We start from the raw sequence: 20,104 nt of genomic DNA on the forward strand, positions 1-20,104 counted from the left end.
CAGTTTATATTTCTATTACTTTTTGTTTTATTATTTTTATAAAAAAATAATATAAAATATTAACATAATTTAACCGTAATTCTATAAAATAAGAAATAATATGAATAACAGAGGAAAGCAGACAATCTGCCTGCAAGAGTACAGGGGCGAACACTGCACCACTAAAAAAGAACTAATTATTACTTTCTAACCAAGCAATTAGGCGTTGCCCATCCCTTTCAGGCTTTCAGGGACAGGAAGCAAGTCCAAATTCTTCTGCCTCCTCCCCAATCGGATAAGATGAACAACAAAATTTAAGTAAACGCCCATTTCCCATTCAGATTCCTGCTCCCCTATAAAACCCATCTCTCCATTTCATTCCCTTCTTCGGAAACTCTCAGATTCCACGCACCACAAACTCAAAAGCCTCAAGCTTTTTATTTTTCCATCCCAAAAAAAGGAAACAACAACAAAAGCAACCAACAATTATTTTTATTTTATTTTGGAGGACTCGAGTCAATCGTAATATTGATTGGCAGCCACGAATTCTGGGCTGGGAGGAGAATCAAAAGCCTCGACCTTGAAGGAGTTTCGAAAGCGATTCGGGAAGTCACTTTCTGCAGTTGAAGATTGTGGATGGAATTGAATCAATTACTTGGTTAGTGTTTTATTTTAATTTTTTTTTTCTCTTTATTTGTTTATGGCTGTTGATTCGTTTGAGAGGAAGAGAGAGATGGATTTGGCTGCTTCTGTGAATTGACTGATTGTGGCCAGCTTTTGCAGCATATTTATTTTGTTTTTCTTCGTAATTTTGCAATATTCTCTTGCAAATATTTCAGAATTCAATTTGGTTTCAGTTCGTTTGCTTTCCTTTAAAGTTTTACGAAATTACGAATTGGATTTGAAGATTGAAGATTTGAATTGTTCAATTCTTGTTTAATTCCAGGATCTGCTGGTGGGTCTTCCTGTTTTCATCCTCTGGTCAAATAAATTGTGTGTAATTTTATTTTATTTGTTTGAAGACTATGTTCATGCAGTGAAAAGCTCTAAAATTAATCTGTAAATTTGGATGGCAAATTGATTGAATTGCTATACTTTTAGGCTAATACAAATGGGAAATGATTGCACAGTTTTATTCTCGTTTTGCACACTTGTGTTTATTTATGTTCTTTGATTTATATTCGAAGGCTATAAATATACAAGGGTGTGCAGACGGAGAAAAGGCGTGTGTGCGGAAATTACTTTCCATATAAATGTTTCATCTTTCTATGAAGTTAGATTTGTGTTTGTTCAAGATAAGAGTGAGCATATACCTTTTGTTTTCAAATCCTATTTATTAGCATGTAGAGCTGGATTTTTGCTCTTTCAGTTGTGAGATTGAGTTCTTTTTTCCTCAATCTATGGGTTTCTAACTTTCTGTTTCTTAACAATGGGGTGTTTTTTTTCCCCTTACAAAAATACCGTTTTGCCGGGCAAAGGCAAACTTTTCTTGATTATGTGCTGGTTTAATGGATTTGAGTTTGACCTTCCGGGTTTCTGGGTTTTTTCCTCCTTTGTTTGTGATTATCTGAACCGAAAATATTCTGGTTATTTCTTCACAGGTTTCTTATGCCAGTCCGAGTTCAACTTGTGTGGTTCCTACTGCAATGACATTGCCGTTTTGATCAATATCGAGGGATTTCAGTGAGGATTGCCCGCCTAAATCATGGATGGTTCAAATGAAGTTTCAAGCAATGGTGAAGTTGAGAATCATGCCCTCCAGATTATAAGATACTCTCCTTACCAGCCCTGCAGTAAATTACCTTCATCTTGGTTTGATTTGAGAGTCTTCTATGTGAGGATCAGTAACTTTAAGGTTGATGATTCGACCCCAAAGTTTCTGACTCTCCATCATATTCCTGTAAGCCCGGATACCCTTTTGGAAGTCAATGGTGCTAAAACTAGCATTCACTCTGAAGGTGTTTCTTCACATCTTAGAAGGGATCGAGTAGATAAGAAATCTGAAGAGGCCACATTTGTGAATACAGACAGTATAAGGTTGACGGGGAGCGCGAGATTTGAGGTGTATGACAAAGATGATCTCATCCTCTCTGGGGTGTTAGAGATGTCTAATAGCAACGGTTTCGTTGGGGAATCAAAAAACAACGTCAAGCGATGGAGCATGAATTGTGAATCAGATATCAGTGCTTGCACTGGATTTTTGAAGGGGAAACATCTTGGTGGCGCTGAATTAACTGCACCAACCATTGAAGTTTACATCACAGGGTGTTTCTCTGGCACACCGATCATCTTAACCAAGACCCTGCAGCTTCATTTTAGAAAGAAACACAATAGGAAGAGCACGTTGGGTGCAATACCAGAGTACGAGACAACCGAATGCCAGAAAGATGTCTCTCCTGGAGTTGATATGGAGGTACATACTGAAACTTATTTTTTGTATTGAAGGATTGAAACTCAAATTTTGTTATGTTCACTTCAGTGCTTTGCCATAGTTTGCGTTTATCTGGTATCTTAGGGTTGTGTCGGTATTTGCATGTTGTAAGGCGCCTGTGTTCATCTAATGCCTCACTCTAGGGTCAGTTTTCGTTTGTTATAAGGCGAAAAATTATTTGAAGCTTTATTTGCAGTCATTGCAGTATTTGATATCAAAAGTTGGACAATGCATCGGTGTCTCCTTCCGTGGATGAATAGATTTACGTGCTTTAATCCAAACATTCGAATCTAGTGGTCCATAAAACCGGTGCATCCCGCACACCAGTGTACTGTAGGACTCATTTGATAGATGAGATGTTGAACAATTTCGTCGTTTTCGGGAGGCAGGTCCCCAGTGATCTAAAACTATATAGCGGTATGGTGAAATTGTTGCCTTTGTTAACTCTTTCGTACGAGCCTTGCAGCTGCCTGCCTGTGCTTCCTGCCCTGAAACGTACTTCTTGTTAAACAAGGACTTGCAAACAGAATCTTATCTTATGGCACATGGGTATTATGGGTAGGGCACAGTTTTCAAGTGATGGGGTTGTATTCAATTAGCCCGTTCTGTCTTCTTTTTCATATCCTTGTTGGAGTCAGACTTTCATTGGCCTCATCCAACGAGACGTGGGGATGGTCCGTCGTTGCAGGCCCCACCTTCTGCTGGGTTGTTGTAGACAATATTCTGAAGGTTATATTGGCACCGTTTTATTATCTTTGGGATCTTGGTACGACGGTTGTCTTAATTTACCCTGGTTAAGATGGCATTCATGAATTTGTTCTGTTGGTTTTATCTCTTACGTAAAGAACGAAAGGTTAACTTACTAAGGGTATAATTAGTCATCATAGCATCTTTCATTTGTTATAGTTCATATCTCTGTTATTTATTCTTCAGTTGGGATTGTACGTTTTGGGATCCCCTAACCTTTCTTGAATTGCAGGTAGCAGAGTACAGAAACTACAAGCCGGAGAACGAGGACGAGTACAACAATATGTACTGGAGGAGGACGGAATATATGGACGGTGAAGACGGAGAACTCTCATGGTTCAATGCTGGTGTGAGAGTTGGCGTGGGTATCGGACTTGGCGTTTGTCTTGGAGTTGGCATAGGGGTCGGTTTGCTGGTCCGTACTTACCAAACGACCACGCGAACTTTCAAGAGGCGCCTGGTGTGATTAAACATCCGGATGTCAATGTGTGTGCTCAATTTCGAAAGGCAGCTAACCTCGTCCACATTTAACGTGCATCTCGAACGACAGATTTTGACTTAGTACTGTTTGTGTAGCTGACAGTTTATATGTTTCGCATTCTCTGTTGTTTCCTCTATAAACTCTTGGTGAGAGGTTTGTTTAGAAGAAGGGCGTAATAGAAAGAGATAAACAGTCTTTGATTTGGACAACAGTATATAAATGGTAAAATATTGTATTTCGTTGTAGTAGATAACATCTCTTTCCCCAAAGCTAATAAAATTCGATTTAATAAAGTTTATTTCTGGCTATCAGACTAAATGCGGATATCAGGAGAGAAAAACAGTGCACGTATTCAAGCTCAGGCTCAAGAAGACGGGGAAAAATGAAGGTTTTGCAAACAAGTGCTTCAGAATTTTAATTACGCATTGTCTGATTGGTCTCACTCACATCACAGCTGATGAGATATTTATAAAAAAACCAATGCCAGATTGCTAATTCTTTTTGAAAGATATCAGAATGCTAATTTGTTTTCTTCGGGTAAACGAACTTAACCTTGTGGAATGTCTTGTTGTTCAAGAAATACTTGACAATCTGCATCAACCGAACAGAACAATCTCAGATACTCGATTCAATTATCTATCATCAATTTGAATAACTACTAGATTATAACAGCACAAACCGCACGACCCCTGATTCTTTTGGCAGAAGTAATGTTCAATGAAGCAAATAGGAAGAACAGAACTCAAACCTTCCAAAATGCTTCATCAGATACACCAGATGCCGCAACTGATTGTCTATTGATACCGTGTTCTGCAACATTTCCAGTAGCATTAATCTTCGCCCTAGTGAATGCTCAACGAATCAGAAATACAGAACGACAACGCTTAATACCTACATTCCTGGTCGCAGTATAAGAACAGTCCTCCCACTACGATCGCGAAAACTTGCTCTGTAAACTTTCCCAGTCTCGCCTTCACATGCAACTTCGCGCTGACAACACAACAATCACATCAACACTCAGCTAGAAATGTAAGCATCAGAAACAGAGAACATTGTAAAAAGTAACGCAATATTACCCAGCGGATTTCCTCAGGCTTATAGGTTGACGCCTGAAGCATGCATCAGTGCAGAACTGCAAACTGCGTCCAGATAGCGGTCCAGTCGCAGCCTTGAGCTCACTGATCTGCATATATATTGCAATTCATGAACTCAACTAAGAAGGATTTTTTCACATTTCCTTGAAGACTTGTAAACTTCAAACTTTTTCAATACCTTAGCGTCATGGTTCAAGGGATCGTTCTCTTGCTGATGAGAAGTGCTCCAGAGGCGAAACATGTCCACAGAGTTTTCGATATCAAAATCTTTCGCAACTGAGTGCAGCTTCACCTACAACATCAAGCATTCACCCAGGAACTTAATAGCTGCTCGTTTACTGGACTTGCATGAAACAGCGACGCCAAACGTCACAAGGCGTAGAAAATGATAAATAAATGAGGAAAAATCACGCAAACTGCGGTGTTAGATCAACAACTGTTGGAGAAAAATTTAGAAACAATAAAATAACAGAAATACAGAATCGAAATACTTATATTTTATTATTAAAAAATACTTGCAATACAGAATGCAATTATATTATAGTAACAAAAAATTAAGATGATACTAACTTGAATGAATTGAAGGTAGAGGCTAGCGCAAACGTTATGTCCTTCGAACAGTATTTCCGTCCCACTCGTGTGCTTGTAGTTCTACAACGTCTGCTCGACTAGGATACAACTACCTAATTCTACAACCCGCACTAGATTATAGAACTCAAGCGAATTGCTTTGTGTGTTTACTCTCTGGAAATTTTGTACGGAAGATAAGGAGGAAGACAAGATGATTTTTGATGGAACTGAGGACTCCAGTTATATAGGCTCTTTCATACCTCTTCAAATACCTTTTGGATGTATCTGAAGCAATACAACTCTTTCCAAAGTAATGTCTATTAATAAAAACGTTTTTAATTAATTTAATTAAAAACTTAATTCGAAATTAAAACTATCCACACAACTAATTGATTAATTAATATTAATTAATATTAATATTATACTATAATCATCAAGTCTAATCCACACAATTAGTGGCCCAAACCTCAATCCTCATTTTAAATGGTTCAAGTTCTAATTACTAAGAAGAAATAATAAGCCTATATAAAGGCCAATGAAAAAACACTGTTGTCCGATGTAGAACAAGAGGAGTCTCAAAACTCCTACACCAACCAAACCCAATCTTAAAAGTCAAACAATCAAACAGTCCATGCTCCAGAAGAATTGAACATTGTTAACTATCCAGATCTTGGGCCCCACAAACAGAAGAACTACAAGAACTCAGAAATTTTCTAGCAATTTAATTTTCATAGGAAAAATGAAACAAAAACAAATTAAAAACATAAAAACCAAGCGCATAGCATGAGCAGAGAGTATTCATTGCTACCAGGAAATCCAAAGCCTCAACCTTGCCAACTGCTTGCCCCAGAGAGAGAGAGAGAGAGAGAGAGAGAGAGAGAGATGTGATGACCTTTTGTAACACTAACACGAGATACAAGTGAAGAAAGAAGATAAAAGGGGAAAGACAAGCTTTTTGGAGTTCCTCCGTGTCCTGATTTGGCAGGTCGTTCAGATATTTTGGTCTCCCCTCCTCTCCCCTCCAGAGAGTTTGTGTGTGTGTGTGAAGTGCAATCTCTCGGCTCTGCGCTTTCCTTTTTCTGTATTTTTCCTGGCGGCAGAGCCACCGCCTGCTGATACTTCGAGCGATGACGGGCGGCCAAACCCACTTCCACGTGTTTTTTTTTTTCACGCACTTAATATTTGCACGTGTGGCCTTTGAAGAGAGAATCACTGTCTTGGGTCGATGCCGCTCAACGTGGCGGATTATTGAGTGACGATATTCTTGGAACATTGCAAGTTGCAACCGGGGAAAATTTAATAGGAAAACGGAAAGAGACGCAGAGGAAAAACGAAAAAGATGAATATATGGATTCTAGAAGGTAATCCGAACTCCTATTAACAAGATTCTCTTTTGTCAATAAAATGAAACCTTTTAGTACTACGATCTGATAGTTTTTATTTTCAAATAGAAGTTTTAAATTCGATTTTTATCAAAGACGAATTTCAATTGCATTAATGTTAATCTATTGTGAGGCTTAACTCACTTTCTCGTCCCTTTAATATAGATAATCAATTTTTTCTCTTTATTTTTCAAACATCACCCACATTGCCATGGTAATATCTTTAATTAAAAAATATAAAATAAAATAAAAATTACATTTCTATACAATACTTTCTGTTTTACTTTTTATATATGCACTAGAAATATTACCCGCACATTGCTATGGGATTAGAAATCGTATGAAAAAAATGTTTCAAAGCTATAATATATTGTTACAAAATGTTAATGTTATCTACACCGAAAGATGTTTGAACTTATTGAAAGAATTTTTACATGAAAAGCATAAATTGAATGAATGAAGCTCTTGAAATTCTTTGAACCACTCTGAATAGCATTACTTGTGAATGATTGATTGTATAACAAAAATTAGTAAAAGAGTATAATAGATGAAACTTTCATATGTATAATTCAAACTTCTACACATTTATCCGTACTATACAAATTGTTAGAAACTGCTAAGATAACAATTGGTATCACATAATTGGTATGCTATTAAGCATAATGAATTCCGTGAAAAAAAAAATGATATGCAAATTTAACTTACGATGCTAAAGAAGTTCTATATATATATATATATATATATATATATATATATATAATTCCCACATATTCGACTGTCACACTATAGAAAACACAACTTCACAATATATAAAACGTGAAAGTATATACCTGACCCAAAAATGGCTTGCAAGCTCCAAAATAAAACCCTAAAAGACACCAAAATCTAAAATATATATATATATATATATAATTCCCACATATTCAACTGTCACACTATAGAAAACACAACTTCACAATATTTAAAAAAAAAAAAAAAATTTGTCACAGAAAATGCTAAAAGGAAAAAACTGAAATTATTTACCTTGAGCATAAACGGCTTCGAAGTTGCACATAGAAGCCCCGAAAAACGAAGAGCAAAGTGTCCTGAAACACAAAAAGAGATGCAAATCATACAACCAAACGACAGTTCCAAGGATATAACAAAACACCAAAAATTACAAAAACTAAATTCCAAAAAACATAGAGCATCGTGTTCTGAAACGAAAAACACAAACAAATCATACACCCAGACATCGGATCTAACGATATAAAGAAAACACCCAGAATTAGAAGGAAAAAAATTCATACAAAAATCCCACTTGAACATGGAAAACTACAAAAATAAAAATTAAAACAGCAATATTTTAAAGGTTAAAAAAACTCACCACCAAACAGAGGTGGACCTTGGAGGTAACAAATCCACCCTGATAAAATCCAAAAACCAAAAAAATTAGTACTAACCCAGGGATTTTAAACGGAGGATGCAACAACTATTTATTTTTCCAAGGGTTTTAAACGCAAGATATTTGCACAGATGATTTGGCTGAGAAAAATGAGAAAGATGAGAAGATCGGAAACCAAAGGTTGAGAAAAGGAAAGCAACTGGAAACTAAAGGAGATTTGGAGAGATGCAATTAAAGAGAACTTATCCACAATGATCGACGCGTGACAAAACAGTGGAGAACGCATGGGAAGGCTGTGCCAAGGAAGAAAAGCAACGGGCAAGCTGGGGTCAAACAGGGGCAAACATGTTCTAGATTTTTGTTTTTTTAATTATATTTTGGTGGCAAGGCATGCATCATTGCTGCCAAGTGTGATGAGGTAAGGTTTTTTAATTATTTTTTGGTGGAAAGGCATGTACCATTATTGTCAGTGTGGATTAGGTAAGGATAAAACGCAGGAATCGAAGAGAGAGTCGGATGGCGACACAAAAAATAAAATAAAAGAGGAAGTCATAATGGAAAAAAAAGATACCCAGGATGATCAACACGTGGCCAAAGAGTGAAAGAATCCCGAAGAAAAGAAGGATAACAATAAGGGTCTCTCCAACGCACGAAGCAAGCGAGAGAAACAGAAGAAAGCAGAGAAGCGAGGGGCAGATCCGTCCGGACATTATTTCTGAACAGTACCGGAACCCAACTAGGTTTTAGTATATATAACTAGCAACGGTGCCCGCGCGTTGCTGCGGGTTTTAAAATTGTATAGAACATGCGAAAAGTTCTAAATACATACGATATGTAATACTATTTAGATATATGTTGAAATCTGTTTACAATCATATGGATTGGCGGTTTTATTGCCATTGTTTTAATATTCACATCTTTTACAAATTTGAAATCCTAAGTGTTCTTAACTGAAAGAAAAGATAAAAGTGGTTCTATTGCCATTGTTCTAATATTCACATCTTTTACAAATTTGAAGTTCTAAGAGTTCTTCACTAAAAGAAAAGATTTTTTTTTTTCTCACCGAAATATATCAATTTGAATCAAATCTACCTAAGTATAGATTGTAGCATAACTTGTAATTTCTGCAAGCTGGACACCTGCAATATTAATAGTGACATAATTTCTTCCTAAGCCATTGCAGAAACCAAATTTGAAATTGAATCAAATCTACCTAAGAAGTATAGATTGTAGCATAACTTGTAATTTCTGCAAGCTGGACACCTGCAATATTAATAGTGACATAATTTCTTCCTAAGCCATCGGAAAAACCAAAATTGAACAGAACTTCATGACCCCTCCTCTAACCAAATAAAAGAAGTAATGTTTCTCTTTTGGAACCTCTAATCATATGACACTGGAATCACATGACACAAAACCAGATAGAACATAAATTTAAAAAAAAAAAAAAAAAAAAGAACTGAACAGATTCTCTTGACAAAAACTTATTACCCAAGAATGGAAAGTCACTAAAAACACAAATCACCAATGAAGAAATGAGGAAAGAAATCAGGAACCTAACTTATATAGCATTAGGATGAACCATGCTAATTTGTTCATAACTGATCTGTTTCCCTACATTTTTCAAACTTGCAACCACATATGGTATTATAACATAATGATCAAACAAAACAGATTAATTCTTAAGCACACATTAACTCTTGAGCATGGAAAGGCTTTGGTTTCGTGCAAAATAATGGAAAATAAAATAAGAAACCCATTGGAAAAGTTGGCAATAGATTGGTTAAAAAACAATTTAAAATACTTTTTGTACGACTTGGTGATTCTAAACACTATTTGTTTCTAGATGAAATTAAGCTCGTAAAGAAACATGCCCCAAATTAGCTGAAGAACTCATAAAAGAATTTCTACCTTGCAATTTATCATAACCTTTTCCATCACAGAATATTGAAATTTTTCAATAGAACATGGATTCTATAATGTTGGTTAAAGAATAGGTTGGAGCATACCTCGTAGTTTGTGCAACCAAGAATTACATTGTTATAACGCAACGAAAAAATTAGGGTCAAACCTGTTATGAAACAACATTTTAATTAAACGAATGAACGTGGAAATGAGCTGGTTAAAGTATGTTCATTTGTTATAGTGTAGTTTTGTGTTTTATACAACTCCAGGTTTTTTAGCTGGATACAGGTGACATAATGGATGTTTGTTAAAATTATCAACATCAAAAATATGCATATAATAAGGAATGGTAGCATACCTTGTAATTTTTGGAAGTGAGAGAGATGTAGAATGTCAATAGTGACATAAATTTATTGTCAGAGATTTTAAAAACTACAGGAAAAGTTGTAATCACATGATACTGTAATTAAATGAGAGAAATCCATAGTGTGTGGAGAAGGAAAAAAAATATGTACACAGCAAGTTCGTAGAAAGACCTATCGGTTAAAAATGGGAAATAACCAAAAAAAGAAAATTATCAATGGGAAATTAGGACAAAATCTTGATCAGGCAACGTAAGGAGTTGGGTTTTAGAGGAGCCATCGTTGTTCAACATTGGTTTAAAGGTGTTTCAACGCAGAAAAAAATGTAGAGGGATATAAATGTAACAGAAAAGTAACCAAAGTAAGTAGCATTATTTATAATGAACTGAAAATGTGAAACATGTTGTAGAAAGCGATGCAAGTGAATCATGTTTTTTTTTTTTAATTGTAAAAATAGTAACAAATGATGTTCAGAGATGGATCAGATATGCCTTATTTAGTGTCTCTGTGGTATACAGAGATATGAATCAGTGAGTTGTTTGTGCTTTGATTTTTTGCGGCATCACCGTCATGCCCATGTTTTCTCTTCAGATGAACTGACTGTTATCAATATATAAACAAACAATTTCTTCTTTTCACCTATTGTAAATAGATGATAAACTACCTAGTTATTCATTTTAAGGATTTAAGATGGACATCCAAAAGTATGAATCTAGATGTTTTAATCATAGATATATTTCGCGATATCCTTTGATTGAGGAGAAGAAGATAATATGAATTGTACAATTGTTTAACCTATCTAACCAATAATAAGAATGTTGGATATATAGATTTAACAATTTTGGTTACAACATCTTTGATAATACCTTTGGATGTCCAACTAAATCCATTTATGAGTAAGGAAGTAGTTAATCGTGACCAGGTGAAAAGCGGACATTGCAGATATATATCAGTAATAACCAGTTCCTCGGAAGAGAAGGGTTAGCAAAAACTTAATTTAAGCGGCAAACATACATGAAAAAAGCAATAAATTATAATTTTTTAAATAAACTATTGATTGTTATGGGAATGTACCTCCATATGAAACAAAGTAGGTGATCAACTGTGCAAGTAAGCGAGATTCAACAGGCTGACTACCTAGTAAGGAGAAAAAAAGAGATTAGCATTCACATGTTTTTAAGTAAATGTAGTATTTTTATACACATATTTTATAAATTTAAATCCAGACGGTTACATAATCAAAGAGAGAGTATACCAAATGTCGACAATGTAGATTTATTGTTCAAGCAAGAATTGAATAATTTAAAAACATAACATTTTCGTTGCATAATATCATTAATAAAGAAATTTATTGAATAATTGAATAAGAAATACAAAAATGCTTTAAGAAAATGGGAAAAATCCAAAGAGAGTAAATCAATGTGGAGACAAAATGGAAGAAAATTTAAACAGTGTTTCTATGCAGATATGAACACTCTTAACACATTATAAAGCTGAAATAATTAGAATCTATAATGTGAGCAAAGTTAAAAAAAAAAGATGTATTAAAACATACCTAAGTTTAATGTTTGTTTTGTACATTATCTTTGGCCTGCTCACATAATTCATTGTGTATAGACAAAGCGTAGGTAAGCATAACAATTAACAATTTGACTGTAAATTTTGAAGGACATCTTTAAAGACTATATTTGCAGTATAATTTTTAACATCATTTTCTCCATGAGATATCAAAATTTTGAGACCTTTTGATGTTACGCTAGATAATGCAATGTATAGCTGACCATGGGTAAAAACTGGCTCAGGAAAATATAATCCTACTTATCTCAAAGATTGTCTTTGACTTTTGTTGATAGTCATTGCAAAACATGGTCTAATTGGGAATTGACTTCTTTTAAAAACAAAAGGCCACTTATTCTCAATTGCTGCAAGAGTGATCCTTGGTATGAAAACTTTGTAACCAACATTGTTTCCAGTAAGTATTTTAGCCTCAATAATTTTATTAAATAATTGAGTAATAACTAATCTAGTTCCATTACATAAACCCAAAGTTTGATTCAGATTTCGTAATAGCACAATTGGCATTCCTATTTTCAAAGTCAAGTTATGTGCAGGTAGACCATTGAAGTCTAATTTATTCAAAAATTCAATAGGATATGATGCTTCTAAATTTTCAACATTCCCATTGGAAGAACACAACGAATCATAGCTTAGAAACACATGTTGTTCTCCCGGTAACAATTCAATTATATAATTGTTTAAATCTGTAACAGTTGTGTTTCGAAGTGTTATAATAGCACGTTCTCTTAAATAATCAAAATTGGTAAAAGAAGTTTCAAAATTGGGATAAGTCACCAAAAAAATGGAAGAAATTGGATTTTCAGAAGAATGAACTATTAAATATGTCGGTATTTTAATCAAAGATGTGTCTTTATCATTCAAATTATTTTCATCTGTTATATCACTAATTTTTCCATCACCTATTTGTAAAATCCAATCTGCAAAATCACTAATGTTTTGTTTTTCTTCAGCGCTAATTCCACTTTTTGATAATCTCATGTTTTCTTTCAACTGAAAAATTTTAAAATGGGACCATAAATAAGAAGTATTTAAAGAAGCATTTATTATATCTTCTTTGGTTCCTCCAGGTATAACAGGTAATATTTGTCGAAAATCACTACCTAATAAAAGAGGTTTGCCACCAAGGGGAATCTTATTCTCTGAACCATGTAAATGTGATAAAATATCAGAAAGTGAAAGCAATGTTTATGATTCATAGGCGCTTCATCCCATATAATTAAATATGTATTCTCAATTAATGTAGCAAGATGTGTTTTCTTTTTTATTGCACAAATTGAAGAATCATTAATAACTAAAGGTATTTTAAATCTAGAATGAGTTGTTCGACTACCTGGTAATAATAACGATGCTATTCCTAATGATGCAACTGCTAAAACAATTTTTCCTTCATATCTGAGTCTACATATGATAGTGTCCCATAAAAAAGTTTTTTCAATGCCTCCATGACCATAGACAAAAAATAGACCTTTTTCTTTTTTATTCACAGTTTCTATAACACAATCATAGATACATTTTTGATCTTGATTGAGTTGTAATTTCAAAATATTATGTTTTTTTAACAATTCTTCACAATCATAATTTAACTCTTCTCTTAAAAGTTTATTTTTTATTTCTAACATTTTATTTGCATCAGGCATTAGTAAATAATATTTTTCTAAAGAAGTTGATGCATTATTGAAAAGCAATTCTAATTCAAATAGCACACAATTTTTTAATTCATCTTGTGGTACAACCATTTATGGAATTGCAAAAGTTTTTCGCAAATTGTATAAAATGTCATCAAACATATTTTGCCAATAATTTTCAGAAAGAATTTGAGGATTTGCTACATCACAAAATAAAATAATTGTCAAATAGCACACAATTTTTTAATTCATCTTGTGGTACAACCATATATGGAATTGCAAAAGTTTTTCGCAAATTGTATAAAATGTCATCAACCTCTCCAAAAGGCTGTCCAAATTTGATGAAATCAAGCATATCATCAAGCTTCATTTTAAATATTCTAGAAATTATATCAGGTCTATCCTCAGGTTTGTAACCCGGTTTTTTTTCAAACTCTCTTATAATTTGTGGCCACTTTACATTATAGGTAAATGTTATAAACAAATCAAGATGACCATACTCTCTACAAATAGCCATAGCATCTTGATAATTATTGATCATATATCTAGGACTTCCTGTATACGAAGCAGGTAACACAGTTTTTTGTCCAAAATTGTTTGCATCATTATCACCTCTTGATATTGCATCATAAATCCCCTTGTAAATTTCACTCCTCAAATTTTTTTGACTTTGTCTAATGTAATCTAACTTGTCTTCCTCAACTGTTGCATACGAATTAACCAAATATTGTTGAAAAAGTCTACCTCTTTTTAACAGCGTAGTTAAACATGGTTCTCTTTCCTAAATTTGATAAGCTATATAAGCTCTCATAGGCACCCTTTGTCTTTTTGTTTTCGGCCCTTTATAATTTTGATTCCACTTTAAATCCGGCCTATACCCGTCTTCACCATACAGAAAAAGATTAGGATATTGAAGGGCCATAAATTTTGGATTCAATTTTGTAACACTCTTTAATCCCTCGCTTTTACATTCTATAATGATGTCTCTATTAGAGTCAGACAAACCTATATCACCAACTATTAAACCACCTATCTCATCACTCGTTGGTTCATCATATTGTTTCCCATCATTTGGTTGCCTACCTAATAAAGTCATTCTTAAATTCATAAGACCATGAGTTTCAAATTTATCTCTTGCTGTTCGAAAAAGTTTGACTAACTCATTCAATTCATCAAACATTTTAATCAACTCTTGAACAATTCTTTCATCAAGCCTTCCATTTTTTCCATCAAAATTAAAAGCTTTGAGATGATTTTGAACTTCATTATATGTATCATAAACATATAATTGAGCAAATTTTGGAGACTCATTGCCAATAGGTAAAAGAGATCCCATTAAATGACAAACTTGACCACTAATTTTAAAAATGTAAGGACTTGATCCATCATTAATTGAGTTATCAACTTTTGCTCTCATAGAAGTAAATGAAAACATAGAGTTGTAAGCTCTAATATTTTCTCGAAAAGATAAACTTGTTTTACCTCCATTTGGATCAAGCAAGCAATCTAAAAAAGTTGGCGTTGGTTTTGGAGGTTCAAAATTTAATTTTTCCTTCTTGACAACAAAGAGTGAAAACAGGTTCAATTTTTTTCCAACTTTGTTTGAGAGATTCTTTCAACCAAAAATATGCACCACAATGTACACACCTATAATTTTGATCACCCAAGTCCACATAATCTTTCACAACACCTACACAAAAAAAAAAAAAAAAAAAAAAAAAGAAGAAGAAGAAGAAAAAGAAATAAAAACAAAAGGAAAAGATTAGCAACAACTCGTGATCAAACAAATACTAAACATAAACATGAAATAACCGAATTTGAAACGTACCAGTCCTATTTTTTTCGAAAATGCTTAACCCTTATGAGAACACGACCTTGAGCACACGATGCTCTGTTTTCAATGTTATCTGACAAATTAACAATGTTTTTGCCTTTTTGATCACGTGTGTACACTTGTTTTTTAAGCAAGAGAGGATTCAATATTTCATCACTGTTAACAGGTGCCTTGCTAGATGAACAACGATTCTCAACCAACAAATTTTGCAAAAGAGTTGCATTAACCGCATACGGAACAACATTTTCAAAGTCTTGTACACAATTCATTCTACACATTTTTTTGGACCGACTGTCAAAATCTAAAACCGCATTACAATCCGTGTCATCAATATTTTGCTTTCGTTTTATACCATCTGTTCTCCCATCATTTATAATTTTTTCAGCCATAGTGAAAAATTAATAATCACAACTGATTATGAACCACCGGATTGCAAAACATATTTGAAAAAAAAAAAAAACAATAACAAAAAAAAAACAGTCAACAAAACAGTTAAACTAAAAGAAACAGAACAAAATATTGCAATTATAAATGTAGACAACCAACCATATTACCACATTTATACAACTAAAAAGACAAAAATGAAAACAACCAACCTCTTTGAAAGATCACTGGTTCCAAGCTTTCAATGTTTGATTACTCTAACAGCAACCAAATTAATCTGAAACAAAAACAGACCCCATTAATTAAATCAACCTAAAACAGAAAACCAATACAAATTTACAGAGACAGAGAAGCCTACATTTACCCAATTGATAACCAAGACTGTAGATTATAATTATTTCTTTTACTCTGCTTTCTCTTCCTCATAACTTTCAGGAGGAAACCGTATCTTTTATAAGAAGTCAAATTTTAACCTTAGAATATGTGTGTGCACACGTATTTATCAATACTTAAATATATATTTATATATAAAGAGAGAGAAAGACAGAAAAAAAGACTAACACAGAACATAGTTGGGAAATTTTATTTAAAATCAGATGTTTTCACCACATCCACTTTTGCCCATAACGTTTTATGATCAATTCCATTAGAGCAAATGTCTCTCCTCTCATAGTTATAAGAATTAAACGATAACTTTCTACATACGTAATTTAACACACCGTTAAAAATTAAAAACCTCATCAAAACACTAATCCAATTGCCTACACATATAAACACCTTATAAATTAATCATCGTCTTGACAATTATAAAAAAAACCAACTACATGATTAACAAAAGTTAAGCCTAAAAAGAAACACGGGACATACTGATCTATTATAAATTGCCACTTACATCAGAAACAAATGTTAATTTATTCAAAATCAATCATGGAAAAAAAATATATAAAAAAAGAAGAAAATAGACAATAAGCACGAATAAATTTTTTTTACATTATTAATCCATATTGCAAATCACAGGTCACAAATTGAAACCAAATGATATCATCCAACAATACCTTTTGTATTCTGTCTTTATATTGATTGCCAACAAAATTGTCTTTTTTTTTCCTTTTTTTTTCTTTCTCAACCCTGTGCATTTCAAAAGTAGAACCACCAAGCCCTGTAATGAACCAAAATATTGTTCATAGCAAATTCCAAAAATTTAATTAGATTTAACCAATACAGTCCTAAACCCATTTAATCTGAAAAATATAAAGAGAATCTTGTACATTACAAAATCAAATCTAATCATATAATCTGAAACATTTTATTCATACCTTTTTTATTTTGTCTTTATACCAATCACCAACAGCCTTTATATATTTTTAGTCAGTCTGTGAAGGTGAATTTTATCAAAAACCTGCAATCATAAAAGAAAAAAAAAATTAATATAAAGATAGAAAGAAAATTGCAGCCTTGAATATTTATAACACGAAGAGAATGATCACACAGAGATAAGATTGATCAACAAAGATACATTTGTCTACTGAAATCCAATAAAATACATCTAGAAAACCTGTTTAGTTTTGACACTTCTTTGATCAACAGACTTTAAAAATGAATTCAAATGAACTAAACGAAAAAGAATAACAAAAGTTCATGTAAAAAAAAAAAAGAATTTAAACATATTAGACCATGCACCATGTTCAAGCAACAAAAATTTACAAAAAACATCATAGTAACCTTAAACAAAAAGAAAAACTAAAACAAAACCACAATCGATAACCCCAAAAAATGAAAATAAAATAAATAAATTTAAATTGGAAGACAATTCAGTTGCGTTCCTTTGGTGCTTAACATGGAACAACAATGGCCTCCGGCCGAAAAGAGCAGATTTCATACAAAAATACTAATAAATTTGAAGGAACCCAGAAACAAAAATCGCAGGACAACTTAACTATTTAGCTTTACTTCTTAGGTCAGTTCATAAACCTACTGATTACCCTAACTATGTATCACAGCACCCATAAACCGTGATTAAAAAGCACAACCTAAAACCCATGAAAGCCTTTTTTATTTCAAAATTTTTGACAAACCCATATCAACATTTTCCATTTTTTCCTCTAGTTTGAAAACTGAAACCCATACCTCTCTCCCAACAGGCACCGACTGCTCTCAGAGTTTAAAACACTAAAACCCATAAGAACCCATCACCCAATCTATCTAAACACAACAGAAGAAAACCCACTGAAACCCGGACTTCTCCACAGGGAGCAACTCCTCTCAGAGTTCGAAACACTAAAATCCATAAGAACCCATCACTCAATCTCTCAAAACACAACAGAAGAAAACCCATTTCACAAACTAACACAAAATCTACAAAGGAAGATAAAAATGGAAAGAAAATCACGTACCACAGAGTTGTCCAGAGAATGAAGCAGCTGTGAAGCGAGAAAAGCGGGGTTGAGAAGACCAAAACACAAAACCGTGCGAAAGGGAAGCAGACAATGGAGAACAAAAGGAAAAACAAACCGAGAGCGACAGAGAAGAGGGAACGAGGCAAGGAAAGAAAATGGAAACGAAGCAAGATAAACCCCAAAAAGAACACAACACAATGACCAACACGTGGCACAGTCAATTCCCCCTTCTTCCTGCAGGAACCACCAAAACCAATCATAAATCATAAAAAAAAAACCTATGGGGCAAATCCGTCAACCAGAAAAATGGCCAACGGGTGAGACAAACGGTAAGAAAAGAGAAAAGCAGGGGCATTTCTATAAGCAGAAGAGTTAGTCGACTGTACAAAGAAGGCAACAGCAGGCAAAACAGAGGAAAATTCGAGGGGCAAAATCGTCCGCTCACTGGTCATCCACAGTACCCACTTCACTGAGTTTTAGTATACAGAGATGTGCGCGCTTTATCTAGTATTAGGGAAAGTAAGAAATGACTTTATGACATGGGTTTTTGGGTTTACAGTTACAACACATTTAAACCGTAGGGTTTGTTACTTTCACCAGCCCATTGGGTTTGCTACATTTTCCTTGTTGATGAAGTGCATGAACAAATCGCAAAAATGAAGAAACATAAACAAATAATCATAGCTTACATGAGAGGAAAAGGAGATTAAACAAATCATCTTCCGAGGATTAATTTGACAAAACTCGGTTTTTTACACTTAAGAAGTCATTCTCTTGCACACAAACCAAACACACATATCATATTCAAAACAAATAAACTTCAAGGAAAAGGCAGCCGAACCTCATCGACACATGAACTTTCCATGTATTCTAATTCCACCCAACATTACACTAATTTCACCTGATGTAAGTTTTTCTAATCAAACAAATTTACCGAAGTTTTATTGACACATTAGTCTTCCATCCAAATATAGAGCCAAATAGTGTGACTTACACAGAGGAGGAAAAGTAAAACCAGTGAGTCGGCACCACTATGTCCAAGTGGTGAACGTATTCGATAAGCGGTGGTTGCTGCATCGTCCAATTTGCAAGTGCCTAGCCAATGTCAAGGGAAATCGAAGACATGCCCACCTACACCATTTTTCCCCATTTGATACTACTGGAGCATTCTGCCAACCGACCCGAACTTGTACCTCAACTGCTGATTTCCTCTCTAAACTATGGAAGAAGATTCTCTCCGGATCCATTTTGTTAGGATCCTATGAATCCCCACAAATATTATCAGATAATATTTGTGTTTAATTTTAAATAAAAAAAATTAAATAATTTCTGAACGCACGATACACGATGAATGACTATGATATGAGAATTCCTAGAATTCGCACAAAGTGGATCAGGATGGGATCCAATTCCCTAAACTATTACAAAAGGATCTATTAAACTAGTCTCTACAAGTCATTACTGCGGTGTGAAGTAATGGTATAGAAAATGCATGTATCATAGTACGAAACAAAGCAAACGGAAGTAGGCGCCAAATAATACAAGCCTAAATGCTTTATTTCTGATGTCACTGGGAATCATCCAACAAAAGATGCGATAAGCTCAAAAGGAGCTTAAGAGAGTCAGAGACTATCAGCAGTTTTCTTCGTATGTATCTATATATCATTCACCAAACTTGAATACGGAAAATAGACGTATACATACTAAAGCATAAATGAATACTGAGCAACAACATTTTACGGAATATGAAAGATCCTCAAGAGTTACAACATAATGTAGCAACGTTTATCGTTATACTAAAATATAACATGATTTAGCGTGCGCAACCAATTGCAACCAATTGAATCCTAATTTGTTTCTATACATCACTAGCTGAACCGAACTCTTGTAGATTTTTCTTCACGTAGTTTTTAAAGTGATAGAATCAAATAAAAACTAATGAAAAATGCTTG

General features: G+C 33.9%; 1 protein-coding gene and 2 long non-coding RNA genes across 4 annotated transcripts; 1 reads left to right on the forward strand and 2 right to left on the reverse strand.

The window, feature by feature from the left end:
* The first annotated feature begins 210 nt into the window (after nucleotides 1-210).
* LOC137733028 (uncharacterized protein At1g01500-like) lies at nucleotides 211-3,934 on the forward strand. Of its 2 annotated transcripts, none has more exons than XM_068472257.1 (3): nucleotides 211-637; nucleotides 1,581-2,392; nucleotides 3,390-3,934. In XM_068472257.1, the coding sequence occupies exons 2-3, from the start codon at nucleotides 1,685-1,687 to the stop codon at nucleotides 3,621-3,623; spliced, it is 942 nt and encodes a 313-aa protein (XP_068328358.1). In that variant the 5' UTR covers nucleotides 211-637; nucleotides 1,581-1,684; the 3' UTR covers nucleotides 3,624-3,934. The 2 variants fall into 2 exon arrangements, with proteins under 2 accessions (XP_068328358.1, XP_068328366.1); XM_068472265.1 differs by lacking the exon at nucleotides 211-637 and adding an exon at nucleotides 696-934.
* A 3,580-nt stretch (nucleotides 3,935-7,514) lies between these two features.
* Nucleotides 7,515-11,596, reverse strand: LOC137714744 (uncharacterized). The gene is made up of 3 exons (XR_011065449.1): nucleotides 8,051-11,596; nucleotides 7,708-7,769; nucleotides 7,515-7,552 (listed from the first exon to the last, which is right to left on the reverse strand). It is a non-coding gene; the product is annotated as an uncharacterized lncRNA (long non-coding RNA).
* A 2,117-nt stretch (nucleotides 11,597-13,713) lies between these two features.
* On the reverse strand, nucleotides 13,714-18,591 carry LOC137717203 (uncharacterized). The gene is made up of 5 exons (XR_011065764.1): nucleotides 18,150-18,591; nucleotides 17,073-17,155; nucleotides 16,812-16,915; nucleotides 15,969-16,033; nucleotides 13,714-15,228 (listed from the first exon to the last, which is right to left on the reverse strand). It is a non-coding gene; the product is annotated as an uncharacterized lncRNA (long non-coding RNA).
* Between the last annotated feature and the right edge of the window lie 1,513 nt (nucleotides 18,592-20,104).

Source organism: Pyrus communis, chromosome 1 (assembly GCF_963583255.1).
Source record: "Pyrus communis chromosome 1, drPyrComm1.1, whole genome shotgun sequence".
Classification (NCBI taxonomy): domain Eukaryota; kingdom Viridiplantae; phylum Streptophyta; class Magnoliopsida; order Rosales; family Rosaceae; genus Pyrus; species Pyrus communis.

Coding starts and splice junctions, on each gene's coding strand:
- LOC137733028 (XM_068472257.1), top strand. CDS start 1,685: ATGGATGGTTCAAATGAAGTTTCAAGCAATGGTGAAGTTGAGAATCAT. Junction 2,393..3,389: donor CTCCTGGAGTTGATATGGAG/GTACATACTGAA, acceptor CTTGAATTGCAG/GTAGCAGAGTACAGAAACTA.